This window comes from Cryptomeria japonica, chromosome 10 (genome assembly GCF_030272615.1).
Source record: "Cryptomeria japonica chromosome 10, Sugi_1.0, whole genome shotgun sequence".
NCBI classification, from domain to species: domain Eukaryota; kingdom Viridiplantae; phylum Streptophyta; class Pinopsida; order Cupressales; family Cupressaceae; genus Cryptomeria; species Cryptomeria japonica.
In genome coordinates this window covers 235,871,205-235,896,178 of record NC_081414.1, presented here as the reverse complement: position 1 = coordinate 235,896,178, position 24,974 = coordinate 235,871,205, and the positions used below count along the sequence as shown (strand labels likewise).

At 35.8% G+C, this 24,974-nt stretch overlaps 1 protein-coding gene across 1 annotated transcript in view; it reads right to left on the bottom strand.

Moving 5' to 3' along the window:
• Positions 1 to 24,974, bottom strand: part of LOC131054889 (mediator of RNA polymerase II transcription subunit 15a) — a 200,523-nt gene that overhangs the window by 115,731 nt on the left and 59,818 nt on the right. Inside the window, exon 4 of the mRNA XM_059212343.1 lies at positions 15,012 to 15,154. Coding sequence (XP_059068326.1) covers positions 15,012 to 15,154 — 143 coding nt within the window. The remainder of the gene's footprint in view (positions 1 to 15,011; positions 15,155 to 24,974) is intronic.

Below are 24,974 nucleotides of genomic sequence, written 5' to 3'. Positions count from 1 at the left end.
TTCCTCCTCCACCTCAATCAAATCCAATTTCTTTGTGACTAGAAATGAACCATGATCACAGCCTTCATTGGAAGCTACTGGGTGGAATAGAGATGTGCACAAGCAAGCAGAGAAGATTTGTGCCAAATTTTGGTATTATAACAATCTTCCCTTCAACGTGGCAGCGAGTCCATATTGGGGGAGCTTGATAACAGCAGTGACAGTTGCAGGGAAAGGGTTCAAGGCCCCTAGTCCAAAAGATTTAAGTTTCAAGTTGCTTCAAGATGAAATTGTAGATGTAAAAGAAATGGTGGAAGTTGAAAAGAAGAAATAGCAAAAGTATGGCTGCTCAATTCTTTTAGATGGCTGGACAATTGGAAGAAACTGCACTCTTATCAATTTTATAGAAGTTTCAAATGGTGTGATGGTTTTCTTGAAGTCAATTGATGCCTCCAACATAATAAAGAATGCAGAAAATGTAATGTCCCCATTTTGAAATAGGATTTAACTAAGTATAATGACCCTTACATTATGCTCATTATTACTTCAATCATTTCAGTATATTCTTATTATTAAAAGATTATTATTATTTCCACAATCCTATTAAAGAATTGTCCACAATTTATCATTATCTAAATATTACTTACAATTATTAATATCATTGCTTATTAATTATTAATATTCTTGTTAATATTACATATTTATTCTTATTAATATTACAAATTCTCTTATATACTTCATCAGTAATTACATGAAGTCGATGAATATCGGTTAATTATTCATATAGTAGCACTTAGCTGACATATGACATCAGAGTATTAAGAGTTGACGAAGCCATAATCCTTGCTGGAAAGGTATGCAATGCCATTATTTGTTACCACAAAGAACGATGATAACGGATATTGATTAAGCTGTTAGGATAGAGATTATTATTTGTGAAGGGGGGCGAAGACAAGTTAAGAGACCGATTGTTAATGATTGTAACAAACAATTATTTGTGTTCGATAATGATATATCCATCAACAATTAAGACTTATCAAACAGTCTATGAAGGATATCAATCAAGCCAAGATCGTATACAGAAGAAACTGACAAAAACTAATCAGCCGTTATTCAGAATATTTGTGTTGAGCGAACCTTACATATGACGGCCATTAAGGTATAAGCAATAAGAATATACACACGATTATGAAAGGTGCAGTTTTGGATAGCAACCAAGCATAGGGTGATATGCGATTTGGAAGGACTAAAAATAAGTATCGAACTTAACCATTAAGGCAGTAGACAAATCAATAACCCTTAAACTAATGAAAGGATGCGATTATGCTTAACCATTATTATTTATGCACATAACCGATTTGCTTATAATATGAAGAGGCACATCCAAAAGGACAACCTTTGGAAAGGATATAAGAGGTCAAACAAAGGCATCAAAAAGGGGGGAGGAGATTCTTATCATGGGCAGATCCATATTCACTGACAGGCAGTGAACATCCTTGATCTGGGTGGCATGCATGAGAATGTGCTCAATATGAATGCTCAAAATCTGAGACCCGGTAATGTTTTATGCAGAATTTAAATACTAACATAAACTGCAATATGTATTCTAATAATACATAATTTCATAACAGTGGCAGACCAGATCTGACACATGTCAGATCTGTCTGCCATTACCAACCACTTAATATATTAATAACTAATATTTTCAAGCAGGGGGAGTACTAATAGTTTATAGAATTGGTAAGTAGTAAATATATAAATTAGAGGTAACATTATTGAATTCATTTAGTTATTTATGTATATATATATACACTAAAATCAGAATAAGGAATAATAAAAGGGTTATAAATATGGATATTGATATAATAATAGATATTAATATAATAATTATAATTAATGTAATATTTTTTAGAAACTGTTCTACAGTAATACATAATAATTCATATAACTAGTAATTAATTAACAAGTAATGATTTATAAATGAATCAGAATAAGACTAATTATCTATTATGGTAAATTAGCAAGTATTTGATTGATTAAAGAGAGATAGAATATCACAGATTTGTTTCATGTTAAGATAGACTTGACTCTTAATCAAGCTAGTTTAAGTCATGAGTACTTTGAAATAGATTAATTGTGGTTAAAGTAGTCCAAATCCTAGTAGGGGACATTACAGAAAATTTGAGCTTGATGTTGGAGGAAGTTGTTTTAGAGGTAGGCATAGACAATGTTGTCCAAGTTCTTATTGACAATGCAGCGGCATCTGTGTCAGCTAGAAGGTTGCTTCAAGAGAGGCATCCAACACTTTTTTGGACCCCTTGTGCAGCTCATTGCCTTGACCTTCTTTTGGAAGACATAGGCAAAATTGATTGGGCGAAACCAATTGTAGAAGAAGCAAGAGATATAACAATATATACATAATCATCTATTGGTTCTTCAATTGATGAGAGAGCACACCAAGGGCAAAGAACTTGTGCGATCAGGAATTACAAGGTTTGCAACAAATTTCGTGCAAATTTCCTAACGTTGCAAAGCATTTATAGTTTATTGACTCCATTGAAGCAGATGTTTGTGAGTCAACCATGGATAGACTCAACTTACTCAAAGAAGAATGATGGTGAAAAGATTGTCAACATAATTTTTTATGTTAAATTTGCAACTAGAGCATTAAAGATTGTCAAGGTAACTTCAACTTAATTTAATTTCAAATTGTATCCTTCATTTTTAATTTTGAACTTCAAAAGTATTTTATTTCATTTAAGTTGTAATTTAAATTTGTTTCTACTTTGTACTTTAAAGGTGACTAAGTCGTTGGTGAGGATCTTGCACTTGGTGGATGGTGAGAAAAATGTGATGGGATATATTTATGAGTCAATGGATAGGACCAAAGAGGCCATCGAACACTATTACAAGGGGGAATCAAATAGACTTACCCTATTTGGGACATCATTGATCGAAGGTGGAACAATCAACTCCACCGACCCATTCATGCAACAGGGTACTTTCTCAACCCCAAGCTCTACTTCTCTAGTAGCTTCATGAATTCTAATGGGGAGGTTATGGAGGACCTATTAACATGTGTTAAGAAGATGACACCTATAAGTGCAACAAGAGACCTCATCCTTTTAGAGTTGCAAAATTATAAGGCAGCTAGGGGGAAATTGTTTTCTTCCAACTCATGTGTACAAGGAAGAGAGATCCAAACACTAAGTAAGAAAAAGTGAAGCCTTATATTTTGCAAGTTATGAATTACAATTATTGATAGAATATTGTTTATTTAAAAAAATTTGAATATCTTATTTGCAAGTTCTTGGTGGGAAGATTTTCGTGGAAATACCCAAAATTCGCAAAAGCTAGCCCTCCAAATTTTGTCTCAACCTTGTAGTGCTTCTGGCTATGAGCGCAGCTAGAGTTTGTTTGATGCCATTCACACGAAGAAGCATAATAAATTGACTCAAAAACACCTCAATGATCTTGTTTTTGTGCAATATAACCTTTGGCTTCACACAAGAAAGGTGCAAGACCATCTTGGATGACATCGATCCCTACAATGATTGGATCGGGCAAGATGATGAGGACCCCTTGTTTATAGAGGATGAGATTGCTAATTTCTAGAGGCAAGCTAGGGAGGATGTGGCTGCAGCAGAAGAAGGCGAGATTGGATTAGATGACACTAATATGGAGGAGGAGGAGCCATTGCCACCTACCAACATGGTGGAGCCACAAGCACAATCTTCTACACCAAGGAGGGAGCCAGATTCGTGTGCGAGGACCATACCCTCTACTTCCCATTAAATCTATAGGGCGAGGAAGAGGAAGATGCAAAAACTAGTAATGTCTAAGTTGCCTACATATTAAATTTATGATGATAATTTTCAAATATAATCATCATAAATACATAATAGTTATTAACTAGTAGCTAGCTATTATATCCAATTCCACTATCTGTGTGATATCCCCCATATTGTGAAATAATAATGTCTAGCTTAATTATTTAATTATGAGATCATTGATATGAATGAACCGGCCATGCCCGTCCTGTAATATAAGAATAACAATTAAATTAATATTAAATTATTAATTAATAAATAACTTAATATTTATTTGAATATGAAATAAATTTAACAATAAAAAAAACTCATTATTTAATTATATTTATTAATAAGTATTATTATCAATTAATTATATTTATTAATAAATATTATTATTAAATAATTAATATTAATTAAATTTATTAATGAATAATATTAACCATTAATTAATATTTATTTGATATGAAATGTTTAGTGGGGTTAGATCCTTTGAGGACCCCACGGTCACCTCTTTTCACCTGGTAGGTGACTCTCCCTTTTGGGATCGAATAAGGCATACAAAAGGGAGAGGGGAGTAGAGTAAAAGGGGTACGGCAACAGGATGGAACGATAAGAAGAAAAAAAGATATAAAAAGAGAGGAAGGTTGTACTCCCTACAGTGGGATCGAAACCATTCCGGCAGAGATAGGAAAAGGGAAAAATAAGAAAAGAACATGGAAAGAATTCTTTCAGAATTATGATTAAGTTACGGGCAGTCACATCCTTGGTTTGGTGGTCTGCATAGGGATACAATTAATATGTATGCTTAATATATGAAGCCGGTAATGTTCTTAGGCAAAATATAATAATATAAATAAAGATAATAATATAATAATTATAATAAATATAATATCTTTTGAAAACTACTTTGCAGTTATATATAATAATATTTTAATCAGACAAATATATATTAGAATATAAATCAGAAGAATTCTTAAAGTGAATATCAGATAAATAACAATATTATATTGTAAATCTGAAAGAGCTCATAAGGTAATAAACTAGCTTGTCGGTTCGGGTTCGGGCACCAATTCGGGTTCGAAGAACCGGTACGGCAAAATTTTCAAAAGGGGTTTGGGTTCGTTTGGGTTCGTTAGTACAAAAACATGTAAATTTTATATATATATATTAATATTTGTGCAGCCTGTAAGCATGAATTAAGATTAGCATGTCACATAGCATCATATAAACAACAAAACAAACATAAACTTGTAATCATAGCATCATGATCATACCATAATAGCATCATATACATCAAGTTTAATATCAAAATGACAAAATATTCAAGTATCATTGTTTCAACTTTCAACAATATAAAGTTTAATCATCAAATGGATCAGCTAATTCATCCGCCTCCTCCTCCTCCTCCTCCTCCTCCTCCTCATTGACATTGACATTAGATGAGCCAACGCCACTTGCACTTGCACTATAAGTTTGCTCGCCCTCCAAGTCATCAAGTGTCAATGCAAGAAGCTGAGAAGCGGGAGCATCCAAATCAGTATGCTCTAGCTCTATATCCCACATCTTTGTTTCCCCTTGTGTGTAGTCACGTTGTTTGTGTGAAAAAAGACGTAGGTTGGAATGCACATATACTAAATTCTTCACTCTTTTTTATAGCAACCTATTGCGCTTTACTGAGTGGATGAAAGAGTATGTGCTCCAATTTCTTTTTGAAGCAGATGAACTAGCAACCTATGAAGACAAAGTAAACAATTAAAGTTATACATTAATAAAATTAAAATTAAAAATTACTAGCAACCTATGAAGACAAGGTAAACTATAAATAAAATTGTGATAAATTTTAATTAATTAAACTTACTTGTGATAAAACTTTTACAGCGAGGGGTTGTAGGTGTTGGAAGCATGCACCATGGAAGTACCACCAAACTTTTACAGCGAGGGGTTGTAGGTGTTGGAAGCATGCACCATGGAAGTACCACCAGCTATGAGCATCCTTCTTGGATCTATGACGAAGTGCCTCAACACTTAGACCATTCCCATTTGCGAATTCTATGAACTCATTTGTAACAATATCTCGCAAATCATTATCAGGATATAGTCTAAGAAATGCTGCCTTGTACCCATCAGATACTTCTAGATCTCTCCATGGTGGAATCCTTCTTGGTTTATCAAGAAATTGATTGCTATAGTACTTTGGTGTCAAGGCATAGGCAAGAAGATGCAAAGGAGTGGTCATCTTATTCCACCTTTCTACAATAATTGCTTTCACTTCTTTGAAGAATTTCTCCTCGGGGTCATTCTCTTTTGCATTTATAGTGAACTTTATTTTTTCAAGCATTGAGTCAATGCCATCATAAATCTCACCAATGCAAGGCCTATCCATGTCGGTATAGCGAATCATACTCATAATGGGCTCAGTGATACTTAGGAGATATGTAACAAGATCCCACCATTTCTCATTCAATATTCTCTGCCTAATTTTTTCAGCCCTCTCACTGCTACTCTGCTTCCGTACAGTCCAATTGTTGCTGATCACCATATTGCATAGTGCCACTCTAACTTTGACAAGTCGTCTTAAGACGATTGTGTTTGATGCAAAACGGGTCTCAGCAACCTATAACTCAAATTAATGCCAAAATGATTAAAAAATAAAGCCAAACTTTAAAGAAGAATACACAATATAGCTTACACAATGATATTATGAACATTGAAATTAAAAAAATCAGAAAAAGTAAAATTAAATTACTATTTCACTTACCTTCAATAGCTCCAAATTCGAAAAGGATCTAAAAATCCCTTGAGACATGTGGTGGTTTGTGATGAACATCTGGATGTCCTCAGCCTCTCCATACACATCTCTGATCCATTTCATTTTAGTCCCAATCCTTTGTAGCATAAGATTGAGTGAATGGACCGCACAAGGTGTCCAAAGATGTGATCATAGCGTTCATCAACCAACAAACTAGCAGCTCTACAATTTCTTGCATTGTCCATTATGACTTGGACAACATTGCGGGGTCCCACTGACTCAATGGCGGAGATGAGAATTTCTGCAATAAATTGGCCATCTTTTACTTGGCCCTCACAATCCACAGCTTTCAAAAACATTGCCCCTTTAGGGGACACTGCTATGACATTGATCAATGGACGATTTTTAGCATCTTTCCACCCATCTGAAACAATTGTTACACCTGTCTCAGCCCATGAATCCCTTATGGGTTTCAATGCATCTTCAACCCTCTTCACCTCTTTGTCCAATAATGTTCCACGTACCTTCTCATAACCTGGGCCCTTATACCCTTTTGGAGCTTCATTAACACTTTTTATCATTTGCTTCCAATATGGGGAGCGAACAACATTGAAAGCCAACCCATTTGCACAAATGCACCTTTCTATATCTTGGTCAGCAATGTCTCTACTCTCATTTTGAAATGCGGTTTCTAAAGGCCCCTTTGTTCTTTTGCGTGTCAAGGGTGGTTCATTTTCAGGTTCATTTGTGGAAAAGAAGGGGTGGTATTGTACTACAACATCGAAATTAGATGGGGCTTGTATTCCCCTTGTTTTCTTTGTTGCGGTTTGATTCAATCTACGGGCTTCTCTCTCTTCTGCCTCCTCATGCTCCTTAAAATATTTCATCACTGTCTCATCTGGTATAGGTTTACCATCTTTTCCAAGGCATTTTTTGATCCCTCTTCCTTTTATTCCACACAAATGGCCTACCACCCAATAATATGAACTATTACGTTCAATACCACATCCTTGGCATCTCCAATAGAATCCCCCACCTCCTGGAAGTGGGTTTAATATGTCAACATACTTCCATAAGGGAGAACTCGAATCATTTCTTTGTTTTGTAATTGTTTGTTCATTGCCAACAGAGGAAGAGGTAGATGCCATTCTAGTTCCTATGGCAAGAAATAACATAAACATATTCAAAAAAAAAAAAAAAATGAAAAACAATTAATGTTTCATGTTTGACAATTCGTGAAACAAAAATAGTTGGAAAAAAATGTTAAAAAACCTACCTGTTGTGACGTTTTCACACATCGCCCCATTGCAAATGGAGACCCCCCACTTTTTAGGCCCTCCCGATCTTTTGGCTTGCGTTTTTGGAGTCTTTTCGCAGCAGTCTCGTCAGTCTCTCTACTTTGCAAGTGTTTGGGGGTCATATTGGTCAAGTCTGCCTTTCGTTTGAGCAAATTCGGCTAAGTCTAGGACTCGTTTTGTGAATTTTAGGGTTTTTGCCTTCTGTCCTAGATTTTAGGGGTTTATATTAGGGTTTTTGGAAAACTGAACATAGAACTGGAATCAGGACCCTTCAAGGAACCTCCCAGTGAAATTTGAGCCCAAACGGAGCAACTTTTTATTTTTAAAAAGTCCCTATTTTTTAGGGATTTTTCCGAGTCCCGGAATGTCGTCATTTTGCCAAAAATCAAACTTACTATTTTTAGTAATTTCTATTTTTAGTAAGTTTCTATTTATAGTAAGTCATTCCTGCACCCTGTCTAGGGGTCTAACGCTGACACCTTGAAGGTTTCTATTTTTGGAAAGTCGGTACTGGCAGGGTCAGTCAGACAAGGCAACAAGGATCAGGCATTTGCAGATATCTCTAATTCCGAAGAATCAGATAGCAGACAGAGAAAGCCAGAAATTGATCAAGTGCTGGAAGCCTATGCCTAAAATGGAAAGCTCAAAAATTCGCCAAAATGAGGAAGGCAAGGACAGATGGAAAATTCCATGTATCCATGGCATAGTGGAAATTCCGCCCAAGTATGCAGTTGGGCGCCAAAATGGGTCAGGCAAGGATAGATGGAAAATTCCATGAATCCATGGCATAGTGAAAATTCCGCCCAAGGATGCGGTTGGGCGCCAAAATGAGGAAGGCAAGGACAGATGGAAAATTCCATGAATCCATAGCATAGCGAAAATTTTGCCCAAGGATGCAGTTGGGCGCCAAAATGAGGAAGGCAAGGATAGATGGAAGATTCCATGAATCCATGGCATAGCGAAAATTTTGCCCAAGGATGCAGTTGGGCGCCAAAATGGGATTCCCATGGAGAGAAGGCAAATTCCATGAATCCTTGGCCAGATGAAAAATCCGCCCAAATGTGGACTTGGGCGCCAAACTGGACATTCCATGGAAGGCGTGGAAATTGAAAAAATTCCAAGGCACGGTGAATTCAACGCCCAAGCTAATAAGTTGAAATTTTGCCTAAGGCATGGAATCCAAGGGGTCCAGGAGGAATAGAACAATAAAATTCCCCTCGGGCAAATTTTTGAATTTGCTATTTTTAGACACCGAATCTCGCCGGAATGAGGAAATTGTTATAGATTCGGAATCGTGGCAGAATTCTCCATCCAATGAACCTGGCTCCTAATTTTTTGGAGGATCCCTAAAAAATAGGGATGTTGAAAAGAAGACATGGACAATTCACAAAACAATGAATTCCTTCCTCAGGAGGAATTCCCGCCCCAGCCTTGTGGAGGGTGCCAGAATGAAGAGTGCATGGAGAAACAGGCAAATTGCAAGAGTCCTTGACCAAGGCATTTTAGCGCCCAAGTGAGAGAAGGAGCGCCAGATAGAGGGATGCAAGGAATCCATGGAATTGAAAGAATTCCCCACCAAATGTAAAATGTCGTCCAGGAACACAAGAGTGCGCTAAAATGATCTTCTCATTGACAGTGCACAAAGAGATGAATTCCTTCATCGGGAAGAATTGCACCCAAGAAGAAGAAATTCCAAGAAAGGTGAAAAATTGACTAAGTGTTTGAAATTTCTTCCTTCAAGACATAGTTCTTGGAAATCATGAAAATTAGCTAAGGTATGAAGAATTTCCTTCCTCAAGGTAAGGAACAAATTTCTTTCCAAAGGAGAATTCCTCCACAACAAGAAATCACATCCAAGGATGAATTGAAGATAAAATTTCTAAGGCAAGGAAGGAATCAAGGATGAACTAAACAAGAAACTTCCCCCAGGAAAAGTTTTTAAAAAATCCATTCCCGGGCATCAAATCACATCCAAATTTCAAAACTTTTTATAGATTTGGATTCGTAGGAGAATTTTCTCTCTCCTGGACCGTGGAACCCTAATTTGGAAATTTTCCTAAAAAATAGGAGATGGTGAAAATTGATGGAAAACCTTCTTCAAGCAAGGAAAGTTGAGGAGACTTCAAGAAAATTCTTCCTGAATCAAATTTTCCCTCTCCAACAATTCCAGACGTGCAGGAGCGGATATACGACGGCGGGGTCCACTTGCATGGCGAGGATCTATTGAACACATGGCAGTAGAGTGGCGCATTCATTACCGGAATATTTGACCAAATGGCGACCCGGTCATTGCATGTTGAATTTATGGCAGATTCCTTTTGCATGCAGCCGCCGCATGTGGAAATTGATGGATCATTTATGACATAATGGGGTGATTTTTGCATGGATGAATATTCAACGCATGTTGGGCGAATTTGAAGGAGGCGGTGCATTTAATGCACAATGGATGCTGTTTTGGGTACTTTTGAATTAATTGTATATGGGCATGATGGGTTATTAATTGGAGATTCCCACCTTGTTGTATCTTGAGTGGAGAATCTTTTAGGGAAAAACCCTAGTTAGGGTTTGCATGTAATCATGGCCTGAGGCCTATATAAAGGGGTGACCCCCCTCATTTGTGAAAAAAGGGAGCTTTGTATGAAATTGTTGCGATAAGTTTTTGAGAAAATAATAGTGAAACATTGTTCTCTGATGGTGTCCACTTAAGTTATTTTTTCAAAACTTGCATGGTTTCACCTTCCTCACTTAGAGTAGTAGTATACTGCTTTGATTTCAATGGAGAATTTAATGGTGTTTGATGAATTTCCATGGTTCATACTTTTTGCATCTTGCTGATTGTAAGTTGCAGTGTAAAGTTAGCCTGAACCCCTTAAATTTGTGCTAAGTTCGATTGTAGATGGTTGTTTGGATTGCGCCGTTTTGGGTATTCAAATGTACTTTCTCGATTTGAAAATCCTCTAACATCCCCAAAAGATTGCACCGGTTCTTGCGGAGTTGTAGTTGATCTTGATGAAGCAGAGCTTGGTTTATTTAGAATTTGTCCACCAGAGCACTATTCATTGTTATCACTACCCTTAGGAGTAGATTTAGATCCTTCTAAACCCTTTCCCTTTTACTTTCAGTTCATTTTAGTCCGTTCGAAGCAGCAGCATCGCAGAATTGCCATATCCGATGATGGAGTTCCAGCCACAGCGAAGAAGTGAAAGAACGATGCAAACGTAAGGCCCCTTGGATTACCAGCAATCACATCAGCCAACTGAGTCACATCCGTAGCATAAAGGAACCTTGGAGTCGATTGTCTGATATTCCTGCAATCTTAGCAGACAATCGCACTTTGATCAAGAGAGAGTGAAGTGACCGTTAGGCAACTTTATTCTGTGTTAGACGTTGTCATAAAAAACACGTCAACACTACCTCTTGTAGCCAATGGGAGCTTGCAAATGTATGGAAATGATGCTGCAACACTTGTTGAAGCTTCAAAAATCAGTCTTCAACTCCTCCTATTTGATCTTGGAAGCCAAACTTTGTTCACCCTTTCTTCAACCTACTGTCAAAAAACTTTTGTTTGCAACACAAATGAGGAGAAATGAGCCAAGATTATGTTTTAGAAGTCACTTTTAGGGTATAAAATTGACTTTTTACATAGCGGATTTCAAAAAAAAATTAAATTTTGCATAAAAAAACCCGTTTTGGGCCGCCCACCCGTCTGGGTTCGACTTGGGTCCGCCCGGGTTCGACCTAGTTCGATCTTGGTCCACCCGGGTTCGAACCAGGTCGAACCCCCTCTAGAAAATTCGAACCCTGGTTGAACCAAGGCCGGACCGAACCCGAACCAGGGGGGTGTGGAGGCGAACCTGGTAAGCTAGGTAATAAACAATAAGAATAATATGTTTATATATAATTCTTATGACTATTGTCATTGTTTAAGAAGTTGGGAATTGAGATGTTTCCAAAGAGGGATAGTCTAAATCCAGACAATACGATAATTCCCAAGAGAGGGTGGGGATCAACGTCCCGAGAACCTTGAGGGACAGGGTCCCAAGATAGGGTAAGGACTTGGATCTGTAAACTTTGAGAGAACCTATTGTATTTGGTATCTAAGTGCTTTGGTAACATTCACATCCTCTTCTTCCTTGCAACTGAAGTAGAAACAAAGTTTGACACTTGCATTAAGAATTATGGATGTATGATAGATGGGCAAGTTACTTATTAACAAATTAATTGATTGAACTATGGAATATCACTGATTTGATTCATGTTAAGATATTATTGTCTCCTAATTGATTTAGTTTAGGTCATAAATATGTTGAGATAGATTAGTTGTGGTTAAAACAGGCCTAAACCTAGTAGGGGAAATTACATCCGGCTTCATATGATGATGCCATTTTGTAATCCGTATGTATTGATCAATTAAATTTAATAGAAAACACTTCCTCATGGTTTTTAGACTCATTTGATACATTTTGTAATTAATTTTTGCAAAAAAAAAGTGTTTTATGAGAAATTTCAGTACTTTTGAAGTTGGTGAGCTTTTGCCAAGTCAATAAATTGATTTTTGCCAAAAAATAAAAAGTGTTTTTATAAGAAATTTCAGTACTTTTTAAGTTGGTGAGCTTTTGCCAAGCCAATAAATTTAGGCTTGCCAAGTACTCTCTAAGTCTGAGTCTGTGAACTATGTATTTACCTACAAATAAATTAGCCGAAAAAAAGCACAGTATGTCAAAAAGTGCAACCCCACATGGGAACATGGTGAGAAAGATTATTTAACGGTCACAATCAAGGGAAAGGCTAGACTTTTAGTTGCGCAGTTGAAAAACGGTTCACACTATCTTAGACATAGGTAGATGGATGATCCTCAAGGAAGAGTGGGAAGAAAGAACCTATAGTTTCTACAACAAATTGGTGCTTGAAACTGAATGGCATTTTACAATGGAGTGTGTTGCATATAAAGATATTTGTATTCAGTATTAAAAGGATTTGAAGGTGGGTAGTCTAAATGAGCTATTTGAGGAGGCAAGGCCTCACAAAATTGTTGGCTTCTTAAACAAGATTCATAATAAGAGAGTCAACATCAAAAAAAACATGAAAACTGTTAAGATTTCGATTCTCAGTCTCTTAAGTTAAGATTTTGATTCTCTGTCTCTTAAACTGCTGGTGTCGTGGACATTATTAAAATTCTTTCATTAATTTATTCATCCCCTCCTTAAGACCGCCTAAGGTAATTGTCACTTTTGGGGCCTTGGGGAAAAAATACAAGAGGAAAAACACTGGGAATGTGCACCTGCCTTGTGTCTGAAAGGCCTTCAATGCTGAGCACGGATTTCGTATAATTTTTCCAACTTTTATGTGCACTTGGAAGAATATTTAGATGGCTCGAGATGTGCACCCTTATTTTGATCTTATCATCTCCTAAAAGCTGGAAGTAAATCATTAAGTAGATAACATGTTTTAACCTGCTGTTAAAGGATACCAATTTCAGCTCCACTGCTGAGAAATATCCTCCTGCCCACCTAACATCTTGCTCAATAGAAGACTGATTGTTTCTGCCATTTAAAGACCTACTGAAAATGCACCTTTGTTGTTTTGCTGCCTTACTGCAAATTTAATGAGAAAAGAAAGGCAAGCTTGAACAACATACTTACTTACACAAATTCGCCATGACGCCAGCAGAGGTCAGCCCAATTTTGAGGACAAATTAGGTCAGCCCTAATATTGAAAAAACAAATGTTTTTCTCTAAAATTTTCATGAGTGCCAACACCTCTCTTAGTCAACTCTTGTCAGGATCTTTGAATAACAAAACAAGTTGAAGAACTTCAAAATTCCAGAAAAAGAAATGTTATAAAAGATTTTAACTGCTAATTTCTAGAAGCTAAAACAATCCGAATGATAATGAAACTCCAAAATAAGATCAATAGAATATTGCAATTATCCTAACATCGGCTCTATAAGACATGCCCCATTGTAAGACATGCCCCATTGTAAGGACAAATCCATCATCAATGTAATCAATGTTGATCATGTTAAATATAACAGAAATGCGCCTATATTGAACAATATCCAAGTGAATTATACAATAATCCTTTGCAATATTCTACAAGAAGAATTTTGTTCACCAAATTAATGTTTTCCATATTACTATCTCCTTCTAATCACCTTTATCTGTTTACAATAAGCATTCTTATATTTATAAGCATTAATATCGTTTACACAATCTTAGATAAACTTTAAGAAAACCTTTATAATGTTTAAAGTTTTAAACACCATCCAAGATAAACTTATTTTGAAAAGAATTCTATCTTTACTTTTTTAATTTAATTTTTGTTTTAGATATTTTTTTTTTTAATTTGAGAAATGCATATAATTTATTGTAATTTATGATTTATTTTTTCTTATAATTTTATTAATTAATTTTATAATGATATAATGCGATGATTAAATTGCAGTGTTGTGAGGTTTACCTCTACTTGAATGTTATTGTTGAATGCTCGTATTGGAGATTAGGCCCCCCTCTATGACCTGACTAATTTATAACTCCCAAAAAAGATATTTACCCCAATTTAGATAATAATATATTTTACATAAAAGACACACTGACATGTAGGAGAACAAGAAGGAAAAAATAGATTGCATTATCAAGAGAAACATAAGCAATGCAATATTTAAAACAATTACATATGGATGACACCTTTCCTTCTCAGGAAGTTTGAAATATGGACGACACCTCTAATTTTAATAAAATTAGATTTACATTCCACAATCAAGTAAAGTCAAATTTGATTGTATAACTTGAAAAACACATAAACAACAAAGAACTAATCTGTTTTCTGGAAAACAAAGAAATAATCTGATCTTTTTAAGTATGCATATGCGTGGGCAGTGCATGGTATAAGATTGCTCTGGATGTTTTTGAATCAACATATTGATGTCTATGCTTTGGAAAGGGTTGATGAAAACCCTTTTATTTATTTACATAAACAGAGTATTGGGTAATGAGTTTTTGCAATATACGTGCGGGAGCCATCTACTGATATTTATGTGCATTCTAAAGACACCCAAATTTGGGCTAATTACAAGGTGGGTTTTTGCGAATCAGTCTAATAATTTGACAATAGGCATACTACTGCAATATGAGAGAATCCATTGAAAAGAAATACAGGAATTTAATTGCATACATCTTATTAAGGATCTTATTTCTGGTGTCCTGCGACAACTCATTCCTCCAGTTGGTTGTGGTGACGATCCGACTTGTACGTGATGTCCTTCCCCTGTGTCTCGCCATCTTCCCTTGGTCACTGCTCACTATTGAGACACGAATCTAATCTCTCCTAAGGTTTACCCCTCTGCACTGCTTCGTCAACTTGATATCTTCGTCAATTAATATCTTCGTCAATGAGAACAGATGAGAAAGAGAATGAACATCGATTTTCTCACAGACGAAAAAGAGCAAGGTAGCATTGGTAGGAAGTTTTGCCAAATGTGGTAATACGATTTTGGTTCTTGTTTATGTAGATAATTAAGATAAGGTATTTTTCATTTTTCATTTTTCATTTTGTAGAAATCCTTCTAATTAATAAGATATGAACTCATCAGTGTGGCTTAATATTTCTTAGATAATAAGATATGAATTGGCTTAATTTTTCTTACATAAAATTTAAATATAAGTTATGTTTGATAATTTCAAATGGAATATAAGTTGAATCACAATGTAATGGTTGTTGATGCATATATATTTATTATATTTATAAAATAGTGATAGTATAAAATAAATGAAAAAGAATAACTCTATAAAAATAGAAATGGGAAAAAAATATGGAATGAGTCTAAAATGAAATGAATAATACTTGGATGGATATTTTTTGTTATATTGTTCTAAAGGGAATGATGTATAAAATCATAGTTGTTTGAGATGAGAAATTAATCATTGCACATATCTACCATGTCAAATGATAATTATGATGAGATATACTAAATATAATAAAATATATTTAAACATAAAATTATGGATGCAAAATCAAGCCTGAGATCTTATGGGAGAAGATCCAAATGATTCAACATCAGATAATGAAGTACCTGCAAGAAAACAATACATGCAAAGCAAAACAAACAATGTGCACACACATGCATTTAACAGGGATTTGTCTCCATTGCACTCCTATCTATCAAGGTCTTGTGTTTGAAATGGATGCTCTCGGAAGCACTACACAAGATGCTATGAAGAACGGAGATTTGAAAGATTAATGTAAATGATATGAAAGCTATGAAAATCAAAGAGGTGATGAACTAGAATGTGTTGGAATCCAAGAACACTAAGAGGGGGGGGGGTGGGGGGAAGGGGTGTATCAATGTTCTACCGGAATGATCAATTTTAACCTTATTAAAACATGCATACACCAACCGGTATAAAAGAAGTAAAGCAACCAATAAGCCAATCACATAAATGAATACCATAACACACAGAATTATATGTGGAAAACCTCAAAGAGGAAAAACCACGGTGGGATTTGTGACCCACAATATCAATCAACTGGCCACATGAAGAGATATTACAAAAATATAGGGGTCTGCATTTGCAAGAAGGCTTACAGCCTATAGCACACTTCTCAATCACAAAAGGAGCCTCATTGACTACATACAAATCCAAACTACAATCTGGAGAAATGATTGAACTGCAAAGATAGCATCTTCTATGCCTGAATACAGTTCTGATTAAGCTATGTCTGCTCTGGTCTGAAACCCTAAACCCTTACCAGAATAACCCTTACATATATATCCTCACATACATGATCTCTCTCATATGTTTCGCATCTCTTTTTCATTTCACAACCATTATATGATTCATACATTTCATTACATTCCTATATATATGAAAATGATCTAACCAACTGACCTATAAACCCCTTACAGTTCATTATGCCTTATATCCACTTACAAAGATAATTATAATATGAATATACATGTCAACTAGATAACATAAATACATGAATATCAAAAATAATTGTTGATGTTGGATCCAAAAGATGTCGGCCTCCAATACCGATAACCTGATTCTAAACCATGTCGGCCTGCATTGTCAGTAACCTGAGAATTCCTTCCAACCTACCGGTGTCGGTGCCGATGCCGGTGAAGTGTCTGTGAAGTGCCCGCCAATACACAACTAACCAAAAATATGAAGTCGGAATAACTTGCCATGTTGCCATCAATGACAACATATTGAAACCAACCAATTGAGTGTCAATTGCCAACAACGGAGATTTGAAAGATTAATGTAAATGATATGAAAGATGAAAATCAAAGAGATGATGAACTAGAATGTCGGGAAAAAAAGGATATGAAAATGCAAGTATGCAAATGATAAAGAGATTTTTTAATCAAATTTAAAAATGAGGAGCAAGGTATTTATAGATGTTCTCAAGGGTGAATCCAATATTAGGAAAAATGTGGGATAAAAGATTGATGTAAAGATGTTTGTCCCACATGCATTAGGTGAGTGAGACTAATAAGAGTGGGAGATGATAAAAAAATGGGTGCAGTTGATATGTAGGATATTTGGAAAATGGTTTTATTTAAAATGAATAAAATGGAATATAAGTTATCAAATCGATGAATAAAAGAATCTATATTGATTTAATGGATTTAATGGAATAATGGAAAAAATAAAATAATATTATGGATGAATATAATAGAAAATAGGACTATTAAATAATGGATCCACTTGATTAATGAAAAAAATTGGCATTGATTTAAGAGGACAATTTAATAGAAAATTTTATGTGTCTTCATTTTGCCCCTCTCTAAGACAATGCAACTTGTCGCGTTGTTACAAAGAAAATGATCAAGTGATATATGCCCCAAAGATATCTTGGTAAGGGTGATGATTGGTCAATTATGCCCCCTCGAGAGATTGATCGAATATATTGATGGAGATAGATCTCGCGATAGATTATGAAAAGGATATTGGATGATTGATATTGCACAAGTGATTAAGTTGAGATGTACATTTGATGGAAATGCACGGGTGATGAGGTGTAGCTAAACAATTGATGGAAATGAACAATATAGCCATGTTGATTAGTTGATTGAGTTGATAGAGATTGATGCTAGCACAAGATAAGGTGATCCAAGGATTGATTGATCCAGGGGCGTTGAGATTGCGAGAAGCAAGTTGATCGATTTGATAAAGCAATTGATAAAGATTAAGAGACACGTATCAGTTGGAAAAGGTGATTGATTGTTCTCTCTGAAACAAGGAAGCTGAAGAAAATGATTAAAGAAATGATTGAAGATGAGAAGATGATAGAGAGAAATGATCAATGCGACAGGCGATGAAAGGAGATGCAAGCAATGAGAAGATGCAAGAGGATGGATGATGAGAAAAGGGAATGAAGATGATGAGAAGTCTTGTGCTTTTTAAAGTGCTTATATCATCATCCAACTTATTATGCCAAAAGGATAAAACTCATCTGTATATGGATCATACCCAAATGAATCGTCAAACCAATTGCGTGCAGGAAAATACATTAGATAGTCAATGAATGCCCTAATACACATGAGACCCAAACATCCTCGATGATCTTAGAAAATCATGTCCTAAGACAAGTCATCATATTACTAAGGAACAATCCATAAGCAACAAACCAGTGAACATGCCCTATCGTTACCTTTCTAGTCAAAGACATCCTGGAGATAAAATCTCTAGTCAAAGGCATCCTGGAAAAGCCAAAAGACATGTCACCAAAGATAAAAAATCAGAAACATTCAAAAGACATAATCAAACAAACAAACAATATGTTTCAGGCTAAAAATGATCTTGTCCACAGTTAAGGTGCTTGATTTGATAAGTCGATAGGATGTTGTTATGTCTGCTTAATGTTTTGATTGTGCTTGTACGACGTGTTTGTGTTTTCACAATGTTTATTCAATGTTTTTGAATTTTGATGAAAAGTTTTATGGTTTTTAGGGTTTTTTAAATGTTTTAATTTCTAGGGATTTTTTTAAGGCTTTTTATCATTTTTAAGATTTTTTCAAAATATTTTACGATTTTTAATGATTTTTAGAACTTTTTACGATTTTTGAGATTTTTTAGGATAAAAATGGATAAGTGAATGATGGAGGAGGCTTATGCAATTTTCAAGGACTATCTCACTATAGGATAACATGTTAATCCAAGTAAAGGGACAAGATATGGCAATATAAGGCAATGATACAGTGTAACGAATACCATATGGTCCAAAAAAATCACCATGCCAAGAGGTTTTTTTTTTTTAAACATGTTTTGCCTTTTTGTCCTTAGTTTTGATCAAAAATCAAGGGATAGATTTGGATAGGAGGCAAATAAGATAATCGAGATCAAAGGTGGTAATGAAGGATGGAAGCAAGCAATGGACACAATAATGGATAGGGACTCAAGGGTGTGGATCAAGTGCAATAGATAGGACACACAAAGCCTGCAAAGGTCCTTAACCTTATCAAGATCAAAGGTGGGAAAAGGGATATGCATGGATATAGAGTAAATGAGGAATAATGGAGGATGGAGGATAATGGAGGATGAGGGAGAATAGATGGATGTGGCGGATAAGATAGCATGGATGCGTTGGCAAGTGACATGCATTAATGATCAAATATTGTCATTGATGGCAACTGCCAACTTGAGTCAGATATCCAATCTGTAGTTCATGATTCATTCATTTTAGAAGATTGATTGAGGTCCAATGAGGTCCTACTAACAAGAATAGTGTATTTGGCAGATTGTATAATTTGGTGGTTAGCAAATTATTTTGGTTAAGTATTTTGCTTTGTGGATTTGTGAGATGTATTGTGGATATGCAATTTACCTTAATCCAGGATTGTGGCCTCCGTTGTTAAGTTTGGTATTGGTTGGAAAATCCGGTAGACGGTTTTTCTGGTAGAAAAGTGTTTTGATGTAGTAGCGTGTGAAGATTCATTGTACGGATCGTGTGGAGTAATTTTGGTGGATGTTAGTGTGTTCAAGATCGATGAGCCAACATATGGGAAGCATGTGGACATCTTGTGGACATCTTGTTTTGGTTCCCTTAGTTGTTTTTGTATTAGATTTGTTAAATTTTGTAACGTTGGTCGTACTATTTCATGCTTTCGATATATATATATATATATATATATTTGATTACATATACTAATATGTTAACGTTAACTAATGATAAATAAAACCAAAGTTAACTTATCGCATTTGATCAACTGTTACACCGCTCATGGTATCAGCTGGTAAAGCGATTCTCAAACAAGTCGCACTCCTTCCGATCGGGTAAGTAAATGGTGACTATTTTATATACTGTGGTGAGAGGTACGTAGGGAAGAGATGTGTCTTCCCACGTGGGAAGACACATCTCTTCACTACGTAACCCCTCATCCACTTATATAGCATGCTTACATTGAGGAGGATGTACACACCGAAATTAATAAGTGTGGTGCATCTTCAAAACACGCTATAGCAAATAAAATACAACTTTCAGATCATATCTCCATCTCTTCTATTTTGATCACAGAATTTTGAAAGAACTTAACATGGTATCAGAGCGAAGTTAAAGAAGATCATATTAAAATTATGTAACAATCTCATAAACTTTCACCAGGCTCTTACTAAGATCACATTCCCATAATCCTAATGGCAACAGGAGTTAGGTTTGAAGATAGATTAGATGAAGCATCAAATTTTGTATCTTGGAAAGTCAGGATCATGCTTGTTTTGAAAGAAAATAAAATTGACTCCCATGTCAAAAGTGAAATTCATGAGCCCTCTGATGATATAGAGAAAATTTAGTGGAGCAAGGACAGTGAGAAGGCCCTTAAGATAATTGTGGATTCAGTAAGAGACCACATTGTACCAGTTATTTCTAAATATGAGACGACCTTTCAAATGTTCAAAGCACTAGCTGACATTTATGAAATCAACAACACTAGCAAGGCTCTCACCCTAAAGAATCAACTACACCATATAAAGATGAATAAAGGAGAAACAGTTACATCCTATTTCTTGAGGATCATTGAGCTTAGGGATCAACTATCCACTATTGGACATCTAGTAGACAACAAAGAACTTGCTATGATGGCCCTAAATGGACTTCCTACCTCATGGGAATCGTTCATTCAAGGAATCAGTGCTCGTTCTAAATTCCCAAGTTTGATAGATTGAAAATCGATTGCATTCAAGAGGATTCTCGGCTTGTCACAAGAGGAATAAAACAAAACAATGGTAATGAATACATTCAAGTTCTAAACTATAATTCCCACAAGAAAGGAAAGAAGAACTTTAAGAGAAAGAGGGACAACAACTCAAATGGGAAGAGGTCTTCAAAGAAGAAGAGAGACATTTTTGAAGTACAATGTTTCAGATGTGACCAATATGGGCACTATGCAATGAAGTGTCCAGACAGGATCAAACAACAAGCTTCAACGGCAGAAATTAAGAAAGGGAGTAATTTCGAGAAGCTAGTCTTCTACTCAGCCCTCTCTAGTCAAGTCACCTCTAGTTTCAACACATGGGTGATTGACAACGGAGCATCTCAACACATCACTGGATTTCGTGAGCACCTAGATACAGTTGTGGAAAAATCAAATGAAGAAGTGACAATTGGTGATGACTCAAATTATCCAGTTATGGGAATAGGAACCTACAATATCAACCTAAAGTCAGGCATATCCCTACAGCTGACTGGAGTTCTATTTGTACCTGGTATAAAGAGAAACCTTGTCTCAGTTTCTACACTTGAAGATAAGGGTTACAAATTAACCTTTATGGAAGGAAAGGTACTTGCTTGGCCAAAGAACTCCACCATCAAGAAAGCCCACACCATTGGAGTAAGACAAGGGAGCCTCTACAGACTTTGCACCATTCCACCTTGAGCCTTGATTCATGAGACTCCATATTCTAATGAACTTTGGCACAGAAGATTAGGGCACCTTCATTTCCATGCCCTACCTAAGATAGAGAAGATGGTGATCGGCTTACCCAAGCTAAGTCAAAAAAATTTGAAGGAGCCTACAAAGGGTGTGCCTTGGGAAAGAATACTAAAGGGTCTTTTAATTCTAGCAACAGTAAATCCAAAAATGTATTAGAATTAGTTCATTCTTATTTATGTGGACCCATGTCTGTACCTCCATTAGGGGGATTTTTATATTATGTAATATTTGTAGATGATTATTCTAGGAAGACCTGGATATATTTTCTGAGGTACAAAGAGTCTGAAGAAATCCTTTCAAAATTTAAGGAATTCAAAGCTCTTGCAGAAAATATGACAGGTAATAAAATCATAACCTTAAGAACAGACAATGGGGGGGAATACACTTCTGATATGTTTAAAGATTATTGTATAGATGTTGGGATTAAGAGGGAGTTAACTATACCTTATAACCCACAACAAAATGGGGTAGTTGAACGAAAGAATAGGACTATAGTAGAAGCTGCTAGGGCTATGTTGTTTGACCAAAATATAGAAACCTCATTTTGGCCTGAAGCATCTAGGACAACTGTGTACATTCAAAATAGATGTCCTCATTCTCTTCTTGACAATAAAACCCCTGAAGAAACCTTTACTGGCAACAAACTTGACATAAGTCATTTTCGGATCTATGGGTGTCCAGTCTATATTCATGTCCCCAAAGAAAAGAGGTCAAAGTTAGAACCTTCTAGAAAGAAATGAGTATTTGTTGGGTACAGTGAAACCTCTAAAGCCTACATAATATACATACCTGGTCAAAGACAAATTGAACTAAGCAGAGATGTCATCTTTGAGGAAGACAACATTCAGGAGGTCCAAAGCTCTAATGAATTAGAACACCAAGATCCTCCTACAAGCTTGGATGAGGATTCCACTGTTGAGATTCAGAGGGAGACCCCTGAAGATGCTGAGCATGAAGTTCAAGGCTTACCTTTAGAAGACAATTATCCTGAAACTAGGAAGAGACCACTTTGGGCTAAAAAGATGCTTCAAGAAGCTGAAAATTATGCTGCTCCAAAGGGGACCTTCAGAGAAAGTAAGAGACCTAACCTATTTTCCAGTTATATTGCCTTAATGAGTGAGATCGTTGATGCAGAACCTTCCTGTGTTGGAGATGCACTCAAGCATCAAGTTTGGAAAGATGCTATGTCACAAGAGTATCAGTCAATTCTGAAAAATAATGTTGGGATATTGTGCCTAGGCCTAAAGGCAAATCTGTGGTATCTTCTAAATGGCTCTTCAAAATCAAACATGCAGCAGATGGCAGCATTGAGAAGCACAAAGCAAGGTCTGTTGCTAGAGGTTTCTCACAGAAAGAAGGTATTGACTATGAAGAGACATTTGCTCCTGTTGCCAGATACACTTCTGTCTGAGCAGTTTTGTCTATTGCAACATCTAAAGGATGGAAAGTCCATCAAATGGATGTTAAGACTGCTTTTCTAAATGGTAAGATTGAAGAAGAAGTTTATTTGGAGCAACCTGAAGGTTTTGTGATTCATAAGGCTGAATCACATGTCTGCAGATTAAAGAAAGCTCTATATGGATTGAAACAGGCCCCCAGAGCATGGTATGAAAGAATTGATCACTATCTCCTTGAATTAGGGTTTTCCAAGAATGAAGCAGATCCAAATCTCTACTAAAAGGTACTCAATGGTGAATTATTAATTATTATTCTTATGTTGATGATCTACTAATCACAGGAGAGGATAATTGTATTTCTCAATGTAAGAAAGAATTAGCCTCTGAGTTTGATATGAAAGATTTAGGAATTCTTCACTACTTCCTTGGATTGGCAGTTTGGCAACAGGCAAATGGTATAATCCTTAATCAAGGAAAATACACCATTGATATACTCAAGAGATTTGGAATGATGGATTGTAGATCCATGACCACACCTATGGAAACAAATCTGCACAAACTAAAGGAAGCAGTTGCAGAATCAGAGTTTGCAGATCCTACCCTCTACAGACAGATTATTGGATCTATGATGCATTTGGTAAACACAAGACCTGATATATGTTATGTTGTTAATGCACTAAGTTAGTTCATGTGTGAACCTAGGGAAATACATCTTGTTGCTGCAAAACATATTCTAAGATATCTTCGAGGAACTATTGGTTTTGGTCTGAAGTATAAACATGTAGACCTTGACCTACATGGATTCACTGATTCTAATTGGGCTGGAAGCGTAGTTGACAGGAAAAGCACATCAGGATGTTGCTTCAGTTTAGGATCAGGAATGATCTCATGGATATGTCGAAAACTGTCTTCAATTGCTCAGAGTTCTACAGAAGCTTAATACATTGCAGCCTCCATGGGAGCAAGAGAAGTAGTATGGCTTCGAAAACTGCTTGTAGGACTGTTTGGTCAGCCCTTAAATCCTACTGTCATCTACTGTGACAATCAGAGTTGCATCAAGCTTTCAATGAATCTGGTATTTCATGACAGGTCTAAAGACATTGAGATTCCTTATCACTATGTTCGAGATATGGTGGAAAGGAATGTGATCCGACTGAATTATATTGGTACAGGTGATTAGATTGCAGACATTCTTACCAAGCCTCTCTCCAAGATCAAGATTGAACACTTTAGAGATAAACTTGGTATGGTTGAAAATGTTATTTAATTTTGAGATAGAGTCTCATTTATTATGATATACTAATATATTTAAAGATATTTAGTGTGTAAACTCTTTTATTTGTCATGTGTGTGACTCCATGACTGCATGGGCCTTCTGTGAACATTATTGAAGGGTGACGACTTTTCAATTATGAACACTCGTTTCAAATTGATATTGTAAGGTGACGATTTTACAATTATCAATTTAACTATCTTGATGGATATCATGTGACTTGATATCTGTGGACATGTCATGATAGTATATATATCTTCGAGACATTATGGTAGATATCTGTTGGTTGATATCATTAAATAAACCATAATTATGATAGAGATCTTCATGGTGAATATTATGAACATAATATTCATGGACATGCCATGAAATCATTATCAGTATGGTAGGCATCATGTGACTTGATGCTAGTGCACATACCTTACTTGATAACTATGAGTTATGGTGAGTATCATGAGACTTGATATTCATTGTTGAGCCATATCTCTAAATATCACTATGGTGTGATATCTCCTCTCTTCACAATCAAT